The sequence below is a fragment of the Pelmatolapia mariae genome, linkage group LG8 (genome assembly GCF_036321145.2).
Source record: "Pelmatolapia mariae isolate MD_Pm_ZW linkage group LG8, Pm_UMD_F_2, whole genome shotgun sequence".
NCBI lineage: Eukaryota > Metazoa > Chordata > Actinopteri > Cichliformes > Cichlidae > Pelmatolapia > Pelmatolapia mariae.
The window spans coordinates 18748256-18767598 of NC_086234.1; the positions used below are offsets into that span (position 1 = coordinate 18748256).

Consider the following 19343-nt stretch of genomic DNA (forward strand, 5'->3'; position numbering starts at 1 on the left):
AGTGTGTAAGTAACAATGCAGGGAAAAGATTGTAAGTTTGACATGTTATGTTGGAACTATGTCAGGGTTAGATAGAATTTCATGCGTTTGAGGCGCAGATTTTGGTGTATGTAAAAGTATGTTTCACCAAATCTGATTATGAATTACTTCTGAGATGGCCTTATAGTCCAAGTCCTGCAGTGGAAAGTGAGAAAGTGAAAATGAAAAATGTCTTTCTAAAGCACTCCAGTGTTAACTTGGGCTTAAACGTTATAGCAGAGCATTTTTTTAGGGGCCTATATTTTCTTTGTCCTATTTGGCAGAAAAAGCTCTAATGTGTGTCACGTGTAAGTTAACATGATTTAGGGCAGCAAACATTCTAAGCTGGTTCCTTTAGGAGTAATTTAAGAACACAAACTCTACTGTTTTTGTGAGCATGTAGGCTACGAGTACATGTATGCTGTAAATACACTGCATCCGGCTTCTGAGAAAGTTTTTCCATTGAGACGCTCCAAGTGACCACCATGACTGGCAGTCATCAGGAAATTCACAGAAGCATAGCTGCCTTCTTAACCTGTTCCTAACTCTGCTTCATTCTTTCTTGAGTGCCAGTGGCAGTAAACAAAGTGGCTCATGCTAACGTGGTCCCAGAGGACACATTACGATGCATTTTGGTACAACTAGGATGTCGCAGTACAGTTTTCCCCCAAAGGGACATATCGGAGTCTATGATGTGGCCACATCTCTGGTAGAATGAAAAATAAAATATGAGGGCGTAGACACACCTGCCACTTCGTATACCTGATTTATTGTGTCAACAGTCCTGCTGTTTAAACAGAGCTTTTCCTTTATTCTTCCCATTATAACACACAAAGAGCTTTTCTAAGAACTTGAAGCTCGGTGTTGTCTCCATGAATAGCCACAATGAAAGGACAACTCAAACTGGCCCTCTCTTCCTGCTCAGATCATAAGTATACAGGGTAGTATACCTGAAGTTCTGTGTCCTCAGTAATGTGTCTGGGTGACACAATGTTGGCCACAGTGTTACTCCAGAGCCACGTGGCTTCCAATGCAAACATGTACAGCTGACAGAGACTGTGTGGAGGTCATTTGGCTGTACTAACTGCTGAAAGAAAACAGTATTCACTGACTGATTGAGTTCTCTCTCAGGGACATTCCTGATTTGGCTTCAAAGGGTGACTTGTCCAAAGCCTGTCAGACCAATGGAAGGTCCAGTGCTGCAGCACGACTCGCTCAGAGGGTCCATTGCCTCCTGACAGAGAGAAACAGACGACCAGAAATACACGCAGAGTGGCCAGCATTAGGATGGTCATGGTATACTGATATAGCTTAGGTGGCTTGGCTGACCTCTAAAAGGTAAGTACCGTAGTATGTTTTGCAAGAGAATGGGTCTTCTTGGCTATTTGTGCCCTATGGCGAGAATGTAGTTCAAAAGTATTGACCCACCATCCTTGCTAAAGAACCCCTTACATTCAGAGTGGTATCCACAAACTAAAGCCCTAAATCAGTCAGGGATGATTTAATCCCTTCAATTGCCTTATCTTCCCATCGAGCTAGAACAAGAGGTCAATTCTCCTCATGTGATGCTACAGGTCTTTGTGTGGTACATGGAGGAGCTTTGAAAATCAGATCCCTAATGGTCATTTGGACACCAGTAAGTGGACCCTGTGATTTGACGGTCTCACCATGTGAAGCAGGGGTATTATTAAAGGGATTGGGGGGAAGGTGCAAAGAAGACCGGGTGTTTGTGAGACAAGGTACTGGCCAAAAGGCTTGGATGGTGAGAGCATCCACCCCCAGTTGGGGTATTTGTCTGTCTATTAAAATTGGCTCGGTTAGTATAGTGTGGTGACAGTGGATGACTGAAATAAACTGTCGACATGAGAGGACACATATACTGAATCAAAAACAGGGGTATTTAAATGGGGTTGCATAGCGGTGATCAAGTACAAGAGATGTGGGAATTAAATCAGAAATCAGAAATGAACCCAGTGTAGACTGTGTAAACTGTTGTTTTCATTTTTGTGAGGTTCATGTGTATCCCTGTGTTCTAATACGGGTTTACTAAAGTAATTAAAGTACTGGAGCAAATGTATTAAGTTGCATTGATCCTATCTATGCTTTAACGGTGCCCTAGCCCCAACACACACCTGCACATATGCTTCATGTGAGAGAGTGTGCTGATATTTGTGTGCATGATAATACATCCATTCAGGGTGGAGTGGGAGGTAAATGGCGTCTTGGGTGGTGCAAAGTGTGAAATAGAAAAGACTTGATGAGTTATGACCTTAAGGCTTACTGGTTTCTCTCATAATCCAGAGAACCATGTACATGGATGACAGATTAGATCTGCCTCACTGTGACATAGCTGCTCTCTTCTTTTGTCATTTCTGTGTGCTGTGCAACGTAATCAGTTTTGTGGTGGCTTTTTACTTATATTATATAGGGAAAAACACAAATGCTGATATGTTAGTTTATTACTAGTAGTAGTATTTGCCCCTTTTTCTTTATTACTGAAGTACAAAATGACAGTATAAAAAGACATAGGCAGTGCTTGAGAGGAAGAGAGACAGAGCCAAATAACATTTTACCCAGAGTCGCTCTGTGATGGCCCCACAATTTAATCATCAGTAATAGCTGTCATGTGTTGGGCGGTTGTATTTTGACGGTTGCTTTGAGTCCTGGACAAAAGCAGGGCTTGTTGTGCTTGCCAGGGTACTTCCTGTCCTGTACCAATGCCATCACATATTTGACACAGAAGGTCTGCAAGTAAACAGGACATAGCAGATAATGGGACCTACCACGCAACAGTACTTTTCTTCAGAAACTAAGCCATGGATAAATATTTGAGTTACTCTTTGGTGCACTCAGCAGAGTTTATGGAATTTCATAGCTTTTTGTGTAACATAAATGTTTGATACTTGCATGCCCATCGCATAAACCCCAAATTTGGCATGTCTGCTACTAATATTATATAATTTGTATTCTAGTTTTATGTTTGTAATAACTTTTTTTTCACAAAAATAATCTAACAACCTAGTGAGTGTACAGATAAGTAACTGAGAACAGTTTATATTTAACCACTCCATCTGAGCCCCTGTCTGCAGCTTCAGCAGCTGCACGCTCAAAAACGCTGCGACCGGGATTGGAGGCAGTGCGCATGCTCGAGGGTACTTAATATGAACGCTGTCTCCCGTCTCAAGACATCTCAGACTCAGGTAGGGATATTCATTTAATTTTCTTCTGACAGCTATTTATGTATCGTCTTCCTTGTTGTGGAGTAAAGGTAATACTTTGGCGTGTTTCTAGCTTTGTGGATATGACACGCTTTTCTAAAAAAAATAAATAAGCGGAAACATCTTGTTATAACCAAACTCCAAGACAGAATTTGGACGAAATTAATTTGTGGTTGACAACGTCCATGCTGGCTAATGAAGCAACGTTAGCCAATTGCTTGCTCAAATGTTTTAGCTTTTGTCCGTATCTGCACGCTTGTTGTGGAGGTTATGTGTTTAGCGAGTAGGTTTTGTGCGTCTAGTTAAGGTTCTGGTTGCTCCTGAATTGCACTGACAGATGCGGCTAGCTAAGGCTAACAGTGCTAACTTGGCAAGTGTGAATGGAAAAGGGTATATCAGATTTACTCCGGCGGTAATGTTAAATACCCTGTGACCCGTGTCCGCTGGTTTCGTGCTAGCTTATTTTGCCTCAGCTGGTTAGCTGACGTTAATCGTTTATAGGATTGAAAATGCAGCTAATTTGGAGCTGTCACCTCAGTATGTGATGACACAATTGTACCTGCAGCCTTACCTTAGCCGTTTGTGTGCTTTTACTGAGCGTCCAGGATGAAACTAAAAGCAGTGCTTGGTTTTATAGTACAGCTAGCTAACAGTACAGTACGCTCTCCGTTAAGGCTAGCAAGAAGCTTCCTCCTCCTCCCCTCGGTACGTTTTACATTAATATCTGAGGCAGAGAAATGTTTTGTTTTTGTTTTGTTTTTTCAAATGGACATGCAGCATCAAAAGAAGTACGGAAATGTTGGGGGGGTTCTTTTTTTGTAAATTTTCAGACACATAGTAGTACAGCTGCCATCCCAGTGTCATTCTCATCTACATCTACTATCTGTGAATGTAAAGTGTATAGTGATTAAATCAAAGATTTTTTAGCTGGAAACCCTTAAACTATTACAATATTCTTTCTTTTTTGTTTTTTAAATGCCTGCTTTAGATTTAGGTGTAGACTATTTTACAGGAAGAAAATCTACAGGAAAATTCTGTTATCTTGATGAAAGGTTAAAATTTTTTGCTTTGGTTTGCAATTAAAATGCAGTTTGGTTAGCATAAATCCAACCATTTGAGCCCTGAGATTTGGGAACTGGTAATTGGTCAAAATAATGGCTAGGCTGTATCAGTCTGACATCTTTATTGAGCAGCATTTGTGTAATTATTTTAAACAGGATTGCGTTTAGATTTTACAGGTCACAAACAAAACAAAACCACAAAAAAAGGAAATGGCCGTAAAGCAAAAGTTTGGCAATCCTGTGGGACGAATAAGACTATTTCACTTCTTGGTTTGGGGGTTCTTCAGTCATTCATAGTGATTGCACGATTCGAGTGAGTTTTCCTAACTTTTCAGAGCCATGGTAAAAACTTCAGCTCGTACCTTTTGTCATTAATTCCTTGTGGATTTTACGGTGTAATTCTCCTGTATTAGAAGCTGCCCTCTTTTCATCTTGGCCTTCTTTCTTTATTTTTAAATACAGATTTATTCTGTTCTTTAGTCACCCAGTGAAATATTCATCCTGCAAAACAAGACCAAAACTGCTCATTCCAGTATGTGGTTCATGAAATTCTAAACCTTTTTTCTCAGAACATTCCTGTGTTTACTGCGGACAGAAATTTCTATTTTTAATTCAAGCAAACAACAAGACCCGTGTGATAGCGCACAGTTTTTCCGATGAAGCCCAGACCACAGGTGTGACCGCACTATAAAAGAGTGTGCGACTGTGCTACAGACTGCCAAACTATTCTTAGACCTAATCTTAGCCACTATATTATCGAGTCTGACTTTGATCAGTTGCACCCAGTGTCACGTGTATAATGGCAACATTTAGGTGAAACATGCCCTTATTTAACATAAGTAGGACAGTTATATTGCGAGTGCTCCCAGCTTCTCATGCAAGGATATGCTGATATCCTCCTCTATGTGACAGTTATATAAACAGATTTTTAATGACTGTCTCTTTTAGTGTATTGCAAGCGATCTTTGGACCGCCATCTCCATGTGACTTCTTGAGAAAGGGGAAATAAAAGCACCCAAAAAGATTGTGCTTCAGCTATTCTCCGTATGTTTCAGGGCGCAACTGATTTGTAGACGTGCCATCTGCCTGTATCATGTGGGATGTGAAACAGTTAGTTAACAGCTTGTGACCTTCAACAATTACAGGGTTTTCTTTTCTAGTAACCAATTAAATCAGCCAAAGATGTTTGCACACAAGTCATTTCAAGCTTTCACAGGTGTATGAGGTGTATGATGCACATGCATTTTTGTATTTGTCAGAACATGATTAGGGAAATTGATCAGTAGTGTGTCTTCATTACAGATTTACTCTGTAATACTCTGTATTTTGCATTCCATCTCTCAAATCACTTCTTATGGAAACAGAACTTTCTGAGTCTTTATTTTTGTGCATTTTTCTACTTTAACATTGCTACATATTGGGCAGTATTTTATGTATTCTGGTGTAAATACCAATGCTACATTCGTTATACATTTATTTGTTTTTCCTTTTATTTCACTCTGTTTTATTGTATTTTGTACAGTACCATGCTATAAAGTCTAATTTTCCACTTTCAGATACACATATTTCTTCCTAATTGTATGCTTATCCTCATCTAGCTCATATACACTAAATTGCCAAAAGTATTCACTCATTTGTCATATAAACTTGAGTGACATCCCAAAAGACCCTAAGGCTACCAAGACCAAACAGTATTGTTTGACTGATGGCCGTTAACATAAAGACTTGTTTCGTACTCTAAGTTTCCCAATTTTGCTTTAAGTTATAAAGTTATTTTGTTATTTGCATGTGGCCTAATAATTATCATTATTGCTGTTTTAGAGAGGAGCGGTGCTTCAAAGGATAATCTGCAGATTTCTGTCAGAATCTGTAGATTATACAGTACAAATAAAATGTTCACGTTTCTCCAACGTTGTCTTCCCATCAGTTTCACTAACATCTACACTGGATGGCCAGGAAGCGTTCGCGATGTCTTATCGGGCGCTTCTCCGGCGCTGATAATTGGCGTCTGTCTTGTGTCAGTGACGTAAAAGACGGCTTTAATGCGACATGACCATTCAAACAGCAGTCGCTTTCTAAAACATCAGATATGTATCGGATTCAGTACCACATACGAAAGTGACCCAGATCGGATTTGAAAATATCGGATTTGTGCTGTTCACACTGTCATACCATGATCGGATATGGGTCGCATAGCGTCAAAAAAGTCGGGTTTGATGCGCTTTCACCTGCAGTGTGAACGTAGCCTAATTTATCCCAAAGGTGTTGTATCAGGTTGATGTCAGGACTCTGCACAGGCCAGTCAAGTTCTTCCACACACAGACCCAGATATCCATGTCTTTATGGACCTTGCTTTGTGCACTGGTGTGCAGTCATGTTGGAACAGTAACAGTAATCCCCAAACTGTTCCCAAAATGTCTTGATATACTGAAGCATTAAGAGTTACTTTTTACTGGAACCAAGGGGCTGAACCTAACTCCTGAAAAAGAACCCTGACACATAATCCCTCCTCCACAAATTATACGCTTGGCACAATACACAAGTACTGTTCCCCTGGCAACTACCAAACCCAGACCCATCCATCGGTTTGCCAGATGGAGAAGTGTGATTCATCACTTGTGAGAACACGTCTCCATTGCTCTAAAGTCCAATGGTAGCATGCTTTACAGCACTGCACCTGACGCTTTGAATTGTGCTTAATGTTGTTAGGTTTGTGTGCAGCTGCTTGGCCATAGAAACTCATTCAATGAAGCTCTCTACGCGCTGTTCTTGAGCTAATCTGAAGGTCACATGAAGTTTGAAAGTCTATAGCTACTGACTCTGCAGAAAGTAATCAACCTCTGGGCACTATGTGCCTCAGCATCTGGTAAGCCAGCTCTGATTTCATGTTTCTTACCACTTTGTGGCTAGGTATCTGTCATTCCCAGTCACTTCCACTTTGTTAAAATACCACTAGCAGTTGACTTTGGAATATTTAGTAGCAAGGCAATTTCACGACTGGACATATTGCACAGCTGGCATCCTATCACGATGCCACGCTGGAATTCACAGAGCTCCTGAGAGCGACCCATTTTTTTCACAGATGTTTGTAGAAACAGTCTGAATGCCTAGGTACTCGATTTCTATACACCTGTGGCCATGGAAGTGATTGGAAAACCTAAATTCAATGACGGCGATGGGTGAGTGAATACTTCTGGTAATATATTGTACTTAGTCTAGATCAGGACTAATTAGATAAGTTCACTAACGGCTCAGAAGGTGGAAGCCATTTTCGAACAAATCTTTCAAGTGATAAATATGAAATTTACATCAGTGGGAACTTAATAATTCTATGATGCTACTGACAGTTACTAATAATGCATGTATCAAAAAAGCTTATAATTATGCACATCTGTCTTATCACCCTTGTTTTTTCCAGTGACCATAATGGGCAGATAAGAAAGACAAAATATCTGCTGTGTGGAGGCTAGAAGGTTAGTAAGACCTCGGCAGATACCTCCTCTCTTCCTGCACGAGCAGTCCAGCAAGTTTACAGCACAATGGCTGAAGAAGACTATGGCAGCTTTGTGGACTGGAACCAGATGGGGGATTTGGCCAAGAGCAGCGGGCCCACCAAGGTGGACACTAAAGATCTGAAAGAGTTCAAACAGATGGCTCGACAAGGTTATTGGGCCAAGAACCACAAGCTGCGGGCACAAGTCTACCAGCAACTCATCAAAGCCATTCCTTGCCGTACAGTGACCCCAGATGCAGCAGTGTATCGTGACATTATGGGAAATGCAGCCGCAAAGAAAACCTCCACCAACGTCCCACTACCAGAGTTTGTGGATGGAAATCCCATACCGCGGTACTGTCTGAAGCCGGAGGCAGTGGCCTCAGCCCATCAGATCATCAACTGCCTCGCTGGACAGTTTCCAGATATCTCTCATTGCCCAGCTCTTCCTGCAGTTACTTCATTGCTCCTGCACTTCAGTGTAGACGAAGCTCAGTGTTTTGAGCATGTCAGCCGCATACTGGCATGCAACGAGCCAGGGAAACGACTTATAGACCAGACCTTCCTGGCTTATGAGTCTAGCTGCATGACCTTCGGTGACCTAGCCAATAAGTACTGCACAGCTGCTCACAAACTGATCGTTACCACGGCTCAGGATGTGATGGATGTCTACTCAGACTGGCAGCGCTGGGTCCTCGGTGACCTGCCTTTTAGCCATGTGGTTAGGGTCCTAGATGTCTACCTAGTAGAGGGCTATAAGGTTCTCTACCGCGTGGCAGTAGCCTTGCTCAAGTTCTATCGCAAGCATAAAATGGGAGCACAGGGGGGGCAGGGCAACCAGCAGCAGGAGGATTCAAACAAAATCAAGGCAGATATTCAGGCATTTGTTAAGGGCATTGCTTCCACCGTCACACCTGACAAGCTGCTAGAGAAGGCCTTCTCCATCCGCCTGTTCAGCCGCAAGGAGATCACCCTGCTGCAGCTCACAAATGAGAAGTCCCTGCAGCAAAAAGGAATCACTGTGAAGCAGAAGCGGTAAAGTTTAAAAAAAAAAAAAAAAAAAAGTAAATGTTTTATTTTTTGTTTTGTTTGTTTTTTAAGTGGGTAAATGTACTTTCTAAACTTCAAAACTGGGCTATTTCCTGTGCGGACACTTTGCTACACACTGTGTTTATGTCTAAAAATGTGGCTTTATGTCATTACTCTGCTTTTTTAAGTTATTGTTACCACATGTTGGATAATTTTTATATTAAACTTAACCAAATGGCTTCTCACAGTCCCATACTAGGAGTTAAGCTCTTTTAATAAAATTCATCAGTCCACTTTGTTCATCTAGCAATATGTGAACTCTAAAGTTTCATAATTTACCATTACCTTCAGTCTGTCTATGAGGGGGGGGAGGAATCTACTGCCATTAGAATGAAAATGCTTGAACATGACTAAACTTCCTTCACGGTTTGTGGACTTCACCCTGGTATGCATGGCATGCAGACGACCAATATAAACCATGAACCATTGAAATATAATTTAGCACAAGTGTAGAGTAGATATTTTTACAGTCTTAACTGTTTTAGCATTTTTTTATTTTTTTTTTTTGGTAGCAATGCCCTCTGTCTTTTAAGCTTTATATTCTGGCATACTGTAGGAAACAGTTTGAGTTGCTTTGCATCCTTTTCTCACCGTCTGTTCTTGTGTCTTTTCTGCTTGGTTTGTGCCACGATTTTTCCATGCACCATGTTCTGTCTCATCTGCACACCACTCCTGTGTTTGCCACATTGGTTCTTTTACAGCTCTAGGTGGGTGCTCTTTCATGGTTACACTTATTTCTGATACCTGTTTTAAATAACCTGTGACCAAGTTGTTTTGTTTTTGGTTTTTTTTTGGGGGGGGGGTTGTTTTATGCACATCTCTTCACTGTATGGGATGCTCTTTCCGAACCTCTCTCTCTTTCCTGTGTCTAAATTGCTTTGGCATCTGCAGGCGGAACGTGCAGCTGGCACTGAACCCTGACACATTTTCCTCGGAGATAGTCAGTGCCAAGGAGATGCATGACATCTGGTCATGGATCCCAGAGCGCTTTGCCCTGTGCCAACCACAGCTTCTCTTCACAACCTCCACCCACGGTTGCAGCCTGAACAGGTGCATTTTACAATTTAATTAAGTGTTAGCTGCTGCTCATAATTTACATTTTATACCTTTGAATGAAATTAATAACTAAAAGTTTGGGTAAATCTGAATTTAAGGTAATTTTTTTTTTTTTTTTTTTTGAGTCACATTAATTTCTTTTATGAGTTAAAGCAACAACATTTTGTTTGAATAAAGGAGGAAGATAGTGGGATTTTTTGTTTCCAGTACAAAAGTGTGTGACTGTTGCTGCATTACGATCCACTGGATATGTGTTAGTTTCAGTATTAGGTATTACGTGTTTAATAAGACTCTGGCAGTGAATTAAATGTTTTTCCGTTTTGAACAGATTCTACTCGCATTGTGAGGGCCACGAACCCACTCTGCTCCTCATCAGGACCACAGATGGCGATGTAAGTAACACGCATTGATAGCGTCTTTATACCCTTATTTTATTTTTTTTCTACTTACATAAATATTGTTTATTTTGTCTGAAGGAAACAGTGGAACGTGCCATCAGATATTTCATTATGATCAACGCGCTAAGATAAAATACGGGTAAAATGCGACCACATATTCAGAACCAATCTCGATCCAGTCTGTGAAGTGTGAAAAGGAAAAATTAAGCAACCTCTGAGGGAGGGAGTCAAAAAAAGATTGGACAGGGTGCCAAGGAGGCGCACCCATGCTTTCGTAAATACATGAATTACTCATACTTTGTACATTTTTGTCACAATAAAGAGGAAGCAAAGATCAGTTTTCACTGAACTGCAGAAAACTGAACTGCAGTTTGTGACTCTGCTCAGCTCTGCTGCCTCTATGAGCTCAGTGTGATGACGCTTGAACCAGCACTCCACCTGCTGCAGCCTCTGTGGTGGTGTGACCCTCCAGCTTGCAGAGGATCTTCAGAGCAGAAGGACTGCTGTCACCGGCTGCAGTCCAAGACACAGTGGAGTCGAATTGTCTATCAGTAAATGGATTGGATTATTGTCAGAGACAGGCATGCATAAATGTTAGCTTACTTTTTCTCCATTTAGGGATACAGGTCTGTACTGAGATTGCATTAAAAATTTGAGTTTAATGCACAAGTACAAACATTGGCACAAATGTCTTAACATATTTCTGCACTTTTTCTTTCTATGTTTCTGTTTTAGTTTCTTAGTTTAAGGGCTTTTGCCGACCCCAAGTCATTCTTGCCCTCTGACCCACCTTAATATATAACATGCATTATTGGTGTCACTATCACTAGTTTCCATCTTTGTCTGATACAGGAAGCATTAAAGGTAAAAATGTCATGTTTGACAAGTAAAGTACTTCTTAGCACATGCAATAGGTGTGACCTACTCGTGGCATTAACTCAGTCATTGCTCTTTATTTAAGGAGTTAAAGAGGCTAAGATTAGGTTTCTGTTTTTCAAAGTAGACTCGGGTTATATTTTTGTCCTGGGTTCTGTGAACTGGGTTTAAAGTTCCTGATTATACATGTGTCATATGATTGGATTATCCCGGCATTAGTGTTGGCATCTTACAGACACCACAGTCAGAGTCCTTCCACTTGCTTGACTTTTGTCACAACCACTGAAGGTGAATAAATCCACAGATTAACCTCACTTATGCAGTTTTTACTTAATTTTTTTCCAACAGGTATGTGGAGCCTTTCTGTCCACTGATTGGGAGGAAAGGAAGAGAGGAGGCAACAAGCTGAGCTTCTTCGGCACAGGGGAATGTTTTGTCTTCAGGGTAAGATTATTTTCAGTTATCTAGTAGCAACAAAAACATTTTTTCTTAAAGACATAATTTGAGTCATTTTTAGGGATAGTTGGAATTTCTTTTGTAGTGCTATTGTATGACCAGCAGGGGGTACCATCTATCTTTTTTTCAAATGTTACTGTTGTCAATATCAATGGCCCCAGTTGGTGTATCATTTGGAGAAGTTTTCATACTAGGGCACAGTTCCCTTGTCATTGACATGCTGTCCAGTCCAAAAAAACAGCCACTCTTCTTGCTATTCTGGTGGTGCTTGCTATTCAGTGCAACATTGCCTAGAAATAGAAATAAAGACTGGCTCTCTGTTCCCTTCTCTATGAATTATTTACTTGGCTAACTGTGTAAAGCTTAGCTGTGTGCTGTCTGAGCCTAGACACCAGAAAACACAGTCATCTCAAACACCAGTACTTAAGCACACACATATCGGAAACTCCTGTAACCCGAAGCCCTCAGTATCGTAGCAGGCTCGTACCTGATACCACACCTGACACACACGAGAGACAGACTCCAGGACCAATGTCTATCGGATGGGCAGTAGAGGTTTGAACAGGACCAGGAGAAAATTATTAGCGTACAAGATAATCTATGCCATGCAAACATTAGAATACCCCCACAAAAAAAAGTTATCAGTCTCCAGAAGTCATAAACTTAAAGGTCTTACCTTCTCTTATGGGATTTTTCTTTTCTTTTTTCTATCGTTTACATTTTCAAATTCAAGTTTCTTACATGATCAGTAATGCCCCCTTTGACAAGTCTCACAGCTTGCTAATGCTTTTTTAAAGCTGTGAAGGTGATCCTCCATTCTTCCTTCATAAGGTTTCTAGTTCTGTAATTTTGGGACTTGTATCCACTTCTGTTTTGAGGTCTGTCCACAGTTTTTAGGTAGAGAAATTATAAAGAGGAAAACTTCTGCTTTGTTTGTTTGTCTCTTTTTGTATTTCTATGTGGTTGTATTTTTTAACATGTTCAAAATAAAGATTAAATTCAGTTCATTTCTGTTTGCACCTCTTCAAGTAGCCTGTTCTAGATTTTCAGGTGTGTTAGGGAGATAGAGATTTTTTTTCAAAAACCTAGAGAAGAGAAGATGCCCGAAGAATGAAGAAGTGTACTAGTACAGATTTTCTAAAACAAAGGCAATGTGCAGAGCTGTGGTACCTACAGAGCAACAAAGTTGATGAGCCATATCATGGAGCTATGGGAAAAGAAATGACGATCGGTGTGTTGCAGTACAGATTCATGATGAGTTAGCACTACAGATGCGATGTTTGCTTCAAGTGTATTAATGGAGAAGTACGGAGAACATCAGAAGGTCTTTGTAGATCTAGAGAAAGCATATGATGGGGTGCCAAGAGAGCAACTGTTACTGCTTGAGAAGTCTGAAGTGGCAGAGAGGTAAGCAAGGATAGCTTAGACAGAGGTGAGGTGTGCTGTAGGTGTGACAGATGGATTCAAGGTGAGCCTGGTATTACACCAGGGAATGAGCCCCTTCTTGTTTTCAATGGTGATGAACAGGCTAACAAATGAGGCCAAGCAGGAATTTCCATGGACTGATCTTTGCAGATGACACTGTGATCTTTAGTGATGGTAGGGAGCAGGTAGGAGAGGTGGAGATTTGCTCTGGAGGGAAGAGGAAGGCAAATTCATAGAAGCAAGACGGAATGTAAGTGTGTGACTAAGAGGAACATGGATGTAACAGAGAAGCTGGAAGGAGAAGTAATTCAAATGAGTACATGAGTTTAAATACTTGGGGTCAGCCATCCAAAGCAACTGACCGTGTAGAAGAGAGTGCGGGCAGGATGTTGTGAGTGGAGACGAGTATCACAGGTGATCTGTGACTGAAGGATGGCAGCAAGAATGAAAGGGAGGGTTAAAAGATGTTAATGAGACATGCTGTGATGTATGGTTTGACAAAAAGACTGTGGATGAGCTGGAGATGTTAAGATTTTCAATGGGAGTGACCAGGATGGACAAGATTAGAAATGAGTACATATCAAGCTCATGTTAGAGCTTGTGTTGTTTCTCTGCTTGACTTAATTTACCCCATTTTCTCCAAACATTTCTTTACTCATTGTGGCCATAAAGCTTTGTTTCAACTTCATCAACCCACTGGATTAGTTTTCTAATGTATGTGCCATGTTTAGATGTTCATTTTAAATCTTCTGATTGTAGACTTGTGAGGCGTAAGAGAGGTTTTCTTCTGATGAGCCACGTTTTTGCAGGTGTCACGGCACAGTAAAGGTGCCACACCAGAGTCTACTAAGTCATCATGAAGCTGCTCTGCAGTAAAAAGCTGAGTTTTCTTGTTTGTAGTTCTTAATGGTAAATTTCATAACTAGAAATCCAAGAAAATCTTCTGAGAAAACTGCTCCAACTTCTTAATTACATCTCAAACTGAGGACCCCTGAGGCTGGGTGTCTCCTCTGGGAAAATTTCAGAGTACCAGATGGCTGCCTAAAGGAGTCAGAATTTTTAAAGCAGCCATAACTCTAACAAGTAAAAGTTATATTAAAGCTCCAAACTTCTAGAGTCCCCCATCTTCTGTGTTTGTGGTGTGACTTTTTCCCCCCCAATGGAGCTCAAGAAACAAACGGTAGATTGTAGTTGGCCTGCCAAAAGCAACAGTTTTGTTAAAGAGATTAGACAGTGCTGCCTTAACTCAGCAGTGGAAGACAGAGCTGTTGATCGAATTTGCTTGGTGAAGAAAATTCCAATTTTCATGCTTTCTGTCCACAACAGACTGTTTTTCCTAAAGAATGCTAAATTCCATGATGTACCTCTGTTTGTTAAAATCAGGATTCATTTTGGGATATTAACTAATTTATGTGATTTTTAAGAAAACGGGTGTTTTGTTCTATTATTACTTCATTTAATGTGTGGTTTTCTGGTGTGTAGTTGTTAATTATAGACATTCCTGTTTCTCTTGTTAGCTGAAGCCGGAGATGGAGCGTTATGAGTGGATAGTAATCCGTCACCCTGAGCTGGCTTCGTCCATCAAGACCCAGGATCAGGAAGAAACGGCAACATCTGAACACCAGATCAAAGACGCCAATAGCTTACAGCAGCCAGAAAAACCTCCTGGAGAGCTGTCGCCATTTCTGTCTGCCCGCCACTTCAACCTGAACTCTAAGAATACTTCTATGTTCATGGCTGGAAATGTTGACTCCATCATAGTGGGTGAGTGGACTTTGACAGTATGTCTTTTATGTGTATTTCCCATTTTAAAGCGTGTTTTTGAAATAGTAACTTGTATTCTCCCATAATTAGGAAAACTGGTAAAGAACTAGCGCCTAATTTCTTAAAGGGGGTGCCATCGGGCGTACCTAATTCTAATCAGGTGCTGTTTTAAGCGCTCTGCTCTCCCCCTACATGATTTGATGATGAATCGTCATCAAGTTGTCAAATTCTGAACACATTTTAATGACTTCTAAACCATTGTGATTTTTACTTTCCACAATAATGAGCTATTGGTGTAAAACACACTTTTCAGCTTTTAATAAATTTTGAAACTGTATTTTTTAGAGAATGGAATGTAAATGTTTTTGTGATTTGTAAAAGTGGTTTATGCTAACTCTGATCAGTAATGCTAAAGACCTTTACTGATATCCTTTGATTTTAAACAGGGTAGCACTTGATGGAAAGCTTTTACTGCACATGCAGTAAAGACTTTTTGCAATCTCAAACATTATAAATAACATTGCTAAAATACTTAAACAGAATAATGAACCAAAGAATGAGTCTGGACTGTTTTATGGTCCGAGTTTGATGTTTTTATTGTCTGGGAAAATCCTGTTTCACCAAATGAGCAAATGTACTCTATTGGCCTGAGATCTATTGACTCTGGAGGTGGTTTAGTACAGTGAACTCACTGTCATGTTTGGAAACTAGTTAAAGGTGATTTGAGCATTGTGACTTGGTGTTTTATCCTGCTGAAAACAGCCATCAGAAGATGGTGCTCATAAAGTGGGAAGGACACCATCAGCAGCAAAGCTAAGGCAGACCGTGGTGTTTGAACAATGGTCAAGAGACACAGTGTGCAAATATCCCCCACACCATTACAGCACCAACAACCTGGTGTGGTCTTCTGCTGCTGTAGCCCTTTTGCTTCAAGGTTGCACGTGTTGTACGTTGGCAGATGCTCTTCTGCATATTTAAGTTACTGTTTTCTTCCGTTAGCTCCTTTTTTTTTTCTTTTTTTTTTTTGTGGACCAGTCTCTGTAAGCCCCAGAGATGGTTGTGTGGGTAAAATCACAGTATGTCAGCAGTTTCTGAGTTTCATACCAACCCAATGACCACATTCAGTCACTTAAAACACCTTTCTTCCTTATTCCATTTCTCAGTTTTAACTTTACCAAGTAATCTTGACCATGTCTACATGCCTACTTGCACTGAGTTGCTGCCAAACTGATCAGATGTTTGTGATAACGAGCTGTTGAACAGGTGTGTCTAACAAAGCGGCCAGTGAGTGTACATGCTTTTTACATGCTCACAAGACTAAACGCTATATGTCGATGCAACAGTGTTAATATTAAAGAATCTGCTTGGAAGAAGTGCTGATCGTTGGTAACTCATGCAAACTCTGTCATCTTCTGTCCGATCAGGAGGAGGCGACGGCAACGCTCTGTATATCGACTCTGAGCTGAACCACGGGCGCACTGGCAATTGCACCACCTTTGACAACCCGCCCCTGTGTGCAGAGAGCTTCCAGATTTCCCTGCTAGAGGTGTGGGGCTTCCAGGACACCATGGCCTCATAATGCTGAGCACATACATGCAACACATACTTAGATATTCATCCACAAACACTTAAACATGTGAAATGAGAAGTCAAGTGTTTTAGGTGGAAAACAGACATGCAAACAAAACCACATCCGTCCTGCAAATTCAACTTTGAATTACTTTTTTTTTTAAATTTATTAAAGCAGTTATTCAAATTTCTGCAAATGAACAAAAAATGGGGTTTTTTTTCTGTTTATTTTTGTATTTATAGATTTGTGTACTCATTTTGTTGACATGATAATGGAAATGTCCAGGATCAACCTGCTGAGCAAAAACATTTGATTTTCTGAATGTAAATTTAAGTCCTTTTTTTGTTCTGTAGTTTATCTCAATCTGCCAAACTCATTGTTAAGCTAACTCTGCAGTCCTTAAAGTACTATCAGGTCATGAGGTTTACAACAGCATGTGTGAAGTCGAGTCTCCATGTTTGTGATATATGATGAACAAAAGAACCTAGATGTTAGAGAACCTGTCGTATCTTCCCACACTTCCTGATATATCGTGAATAGATGGGAGATCTGACAAATTAATTCATGGTGTAAATGTTTATGAATATCTAGTGAATTTGTATGTTGCCATTTTGCACCAGCTTTCTCTTTGAGTCTGTGATGATTGTCTCCCTTTTGTGCAGTATATGAATATAAAGTTGTTGGGGTTTTTTTCTTCTCTTCTACATCATTTTCCTGTTATTTCCGTCCTTTCCAGTATAAAGATTGTAATGAGAAGTTGAAACGCTGTCCTGTTCCTAAAGTGTCGTTGGGGGGCCTCTGTGTGAGTGTGTGTGTGGATTTGAAAATGTGCTTCAGTAAAGTGTCAATTGAGTAATTGCAAATGTGAAAATACAGCATTAAGCTTTCATCAGAGCCATTGTGTTGTCATTGTTATTTTGTCTTGTTACTGAAGGTGTTTTCACCCACACACTGCAGTCCAAAAACGCAGGCTTTAAACTTCCATTTTCCTAAAACAACTCTGTGTGAGAGTAATACTAATGAATTCACAGTGAATAAATGGGTGTAAGTAAAAGTATTTCTACTAGTGAGAATGATTTTTGAAGCGAGCCATCTGCTGCGGTGAGGAAAAGTGAACTCCAGACCCTGATTCTCCTGACATTATCCACAGTTCACATTTGAAGATTTAGCTTTCTAATCCTTTCAAATCTGTCACGTTTGTTCCTGCAAAGCAAGAGTTGCATTTTCTCAGATTTTCACAGAAGTGTGCCACATGCCTTTACGGTCAGCTGACCACACATTGTCTTGTGTTTGCTGTGCTCCCAGCGGTTACTTTCAGTTAGCCTTTTCCCGAAGGGACTGCAAAGTTGTACAAGTGTATACTGAGAGCCATATCGCATAGGGATTGTTTTTTTCTTGGGGGGTTGTAAGCCTTCAATGCACCTCAAACCCATAGCTGTGATATTAAAACCACAACTGACACCCTAATTAGCGGAAATTAAATTCTTGCAAATTGCATATAAATGTGTAGTAAAGCTCCAGCTTTAAACTACTAAGAATGACAAATAAATTGCTCAGACACACACGCACCACGTCTATTTTCGTTTGGCTGTCTTGTGCATGTCTCTCTTTTGTGGAAGCTGACACTGACGCTGCATGACTGGAAAATATTCAGCAGATATGAGTCAGATATAGTTATAAATATATCTTGGTAGTGAGCTGCGCTGCAGAATTCAATTCATAGAAATCCATGCCACATTTTAATCAAACCTAACAGAGAAACCGAGCCTGCTGTATTTGAATCATGCATACCTACCAACTCACAGCTGTGGAAACTGATACACCTGGTTATTTATCAGACATTTTATTTGGCATATGTGCAAGCGATCAATGTCAGTGCAGTCATATAAATTAAAAAAGCGCAAACTGATTTGCAGTGTGTTTGTGTGTGCGTGCCTTGCTGTAATGTATCTGCAGAGATGCAGCAGCTTAAATGGCGAAGGAGTGGAGTAATTCCTTCTTTTACAGTAAGTGGAATTGACTCTGTCTCACCAAGGCTGTGCTCTCCATTCAGGATTCACACTCTGCTAATCGCACATGCACGGCTATATTTAGCTGCTCCTTTGGATGCTGGTCTGGCGCATCTCCTTGAAAAACCATGCTTCTTAGCCTAGAGGAATAAGATGCTTAAGTGTTTAACAGTACACTGAGACTGGTCTTTTCCTTGACCCCTGCCACTTGGCTTAGTGAGTGGGTGGGTTAAAACACAGGCTGAGGAGGTCCCAACGAGTACTGATCTGATTCAAAGACTGAATATTGCAGGAGCTGGTACTGGGGTGTGTGTGTGTGTGTTTAAAATGATGTCGAGGATTTCTGTTTCTTATGTAAATTTAGACACTGGGTATGTCAGTGTTGTTATATAAAGGGCAACTTTTACATTATCTATGACATATAACATGTGTGGAACTGAGCAGAATCACTGAAAGATAAAGGATGACAGTGAGCACTGACACTTTGTAGCAAACGTGCCTTTCATGATGCCCTTGCGAGAACTTCTCACAGTTCCCTCTTTCCCTTCCTTAAAAGTAATTCCAGAGATGAGCCAATAAATTATAGCGTATGCTCTCCTTACAACACAGTCATTACCATTTACTCAAAACAAACAGGAATCAATGAAGTAGGTATGTAGACGATCACATTACATGCTATTAAATAGGTTCTGAGTATGAACACTATAATCCAGTCTCAGCTGAAATGCTATTACCCGCCCCCCGATCGATGAGTGTTCAGTCAAGTACCAGAGAAAGAGAAAACAGAAATGAAAGTCATTTCATTCATAGTGACCGTTCTGCTATCAGCATCACCACACACACATACACACCCACCATCCCTATCTCCAGATGTTCTGTTCTTTTTTTATGCCCCTGATTTACCAAGATA

The 19343-nt window shown here is 40.5% G+C and overlaps 1 protein-coding gene across 3 annotated transcripts; it reads left to right on the forward strand.

The window, feature by feature from the left end:
• Positions 1 to 3017: 3017 nt before the first annotated feature.
• Positions 3018 to 17318, forward strand: tbc1d24 (TBC1 domain family, member 24). 3 transcript variants are annotated; one of them, XM_063481371.1, is made up of 7 exons: positions 3018 to 3218; positions 7716 to 8825; positions 9771 to 9929; positions 10264 to 10327; positions 11558 to 11653; positions 14608 to 14854; positions 16279 to 17318. In XM_063481371.1, the coding sequence occupies exons 2-7, from the start codon at positions 7837 to 7839 to the stop codon at positions 16431 to 16433; spliced, it is 1710 nt and encodes a 569-aa protein (XP_063337441.1). In that variant the 5' UTR covers positions 3018 to 3218; positions 7716 to 7836; the 3' UTR covers positions 16434 to 17318. The 3 variants fall into 3 exon arrangements, with proteins under 3 accessions (XP_063337441.1, XP_063337443.1, XP_063337442.1); XM_063481373.1 differs by lacking the exon at positions 3018 to 3218 and adding an exon at positions 3264 to 3286; XM_063481372.1 differs by lacking the exon at positions 3018 to 3218 and adding an exon at positions 3696 to 3941.
• Positions 17319 to 19343: the final 2025 nt, after the last annotated feature.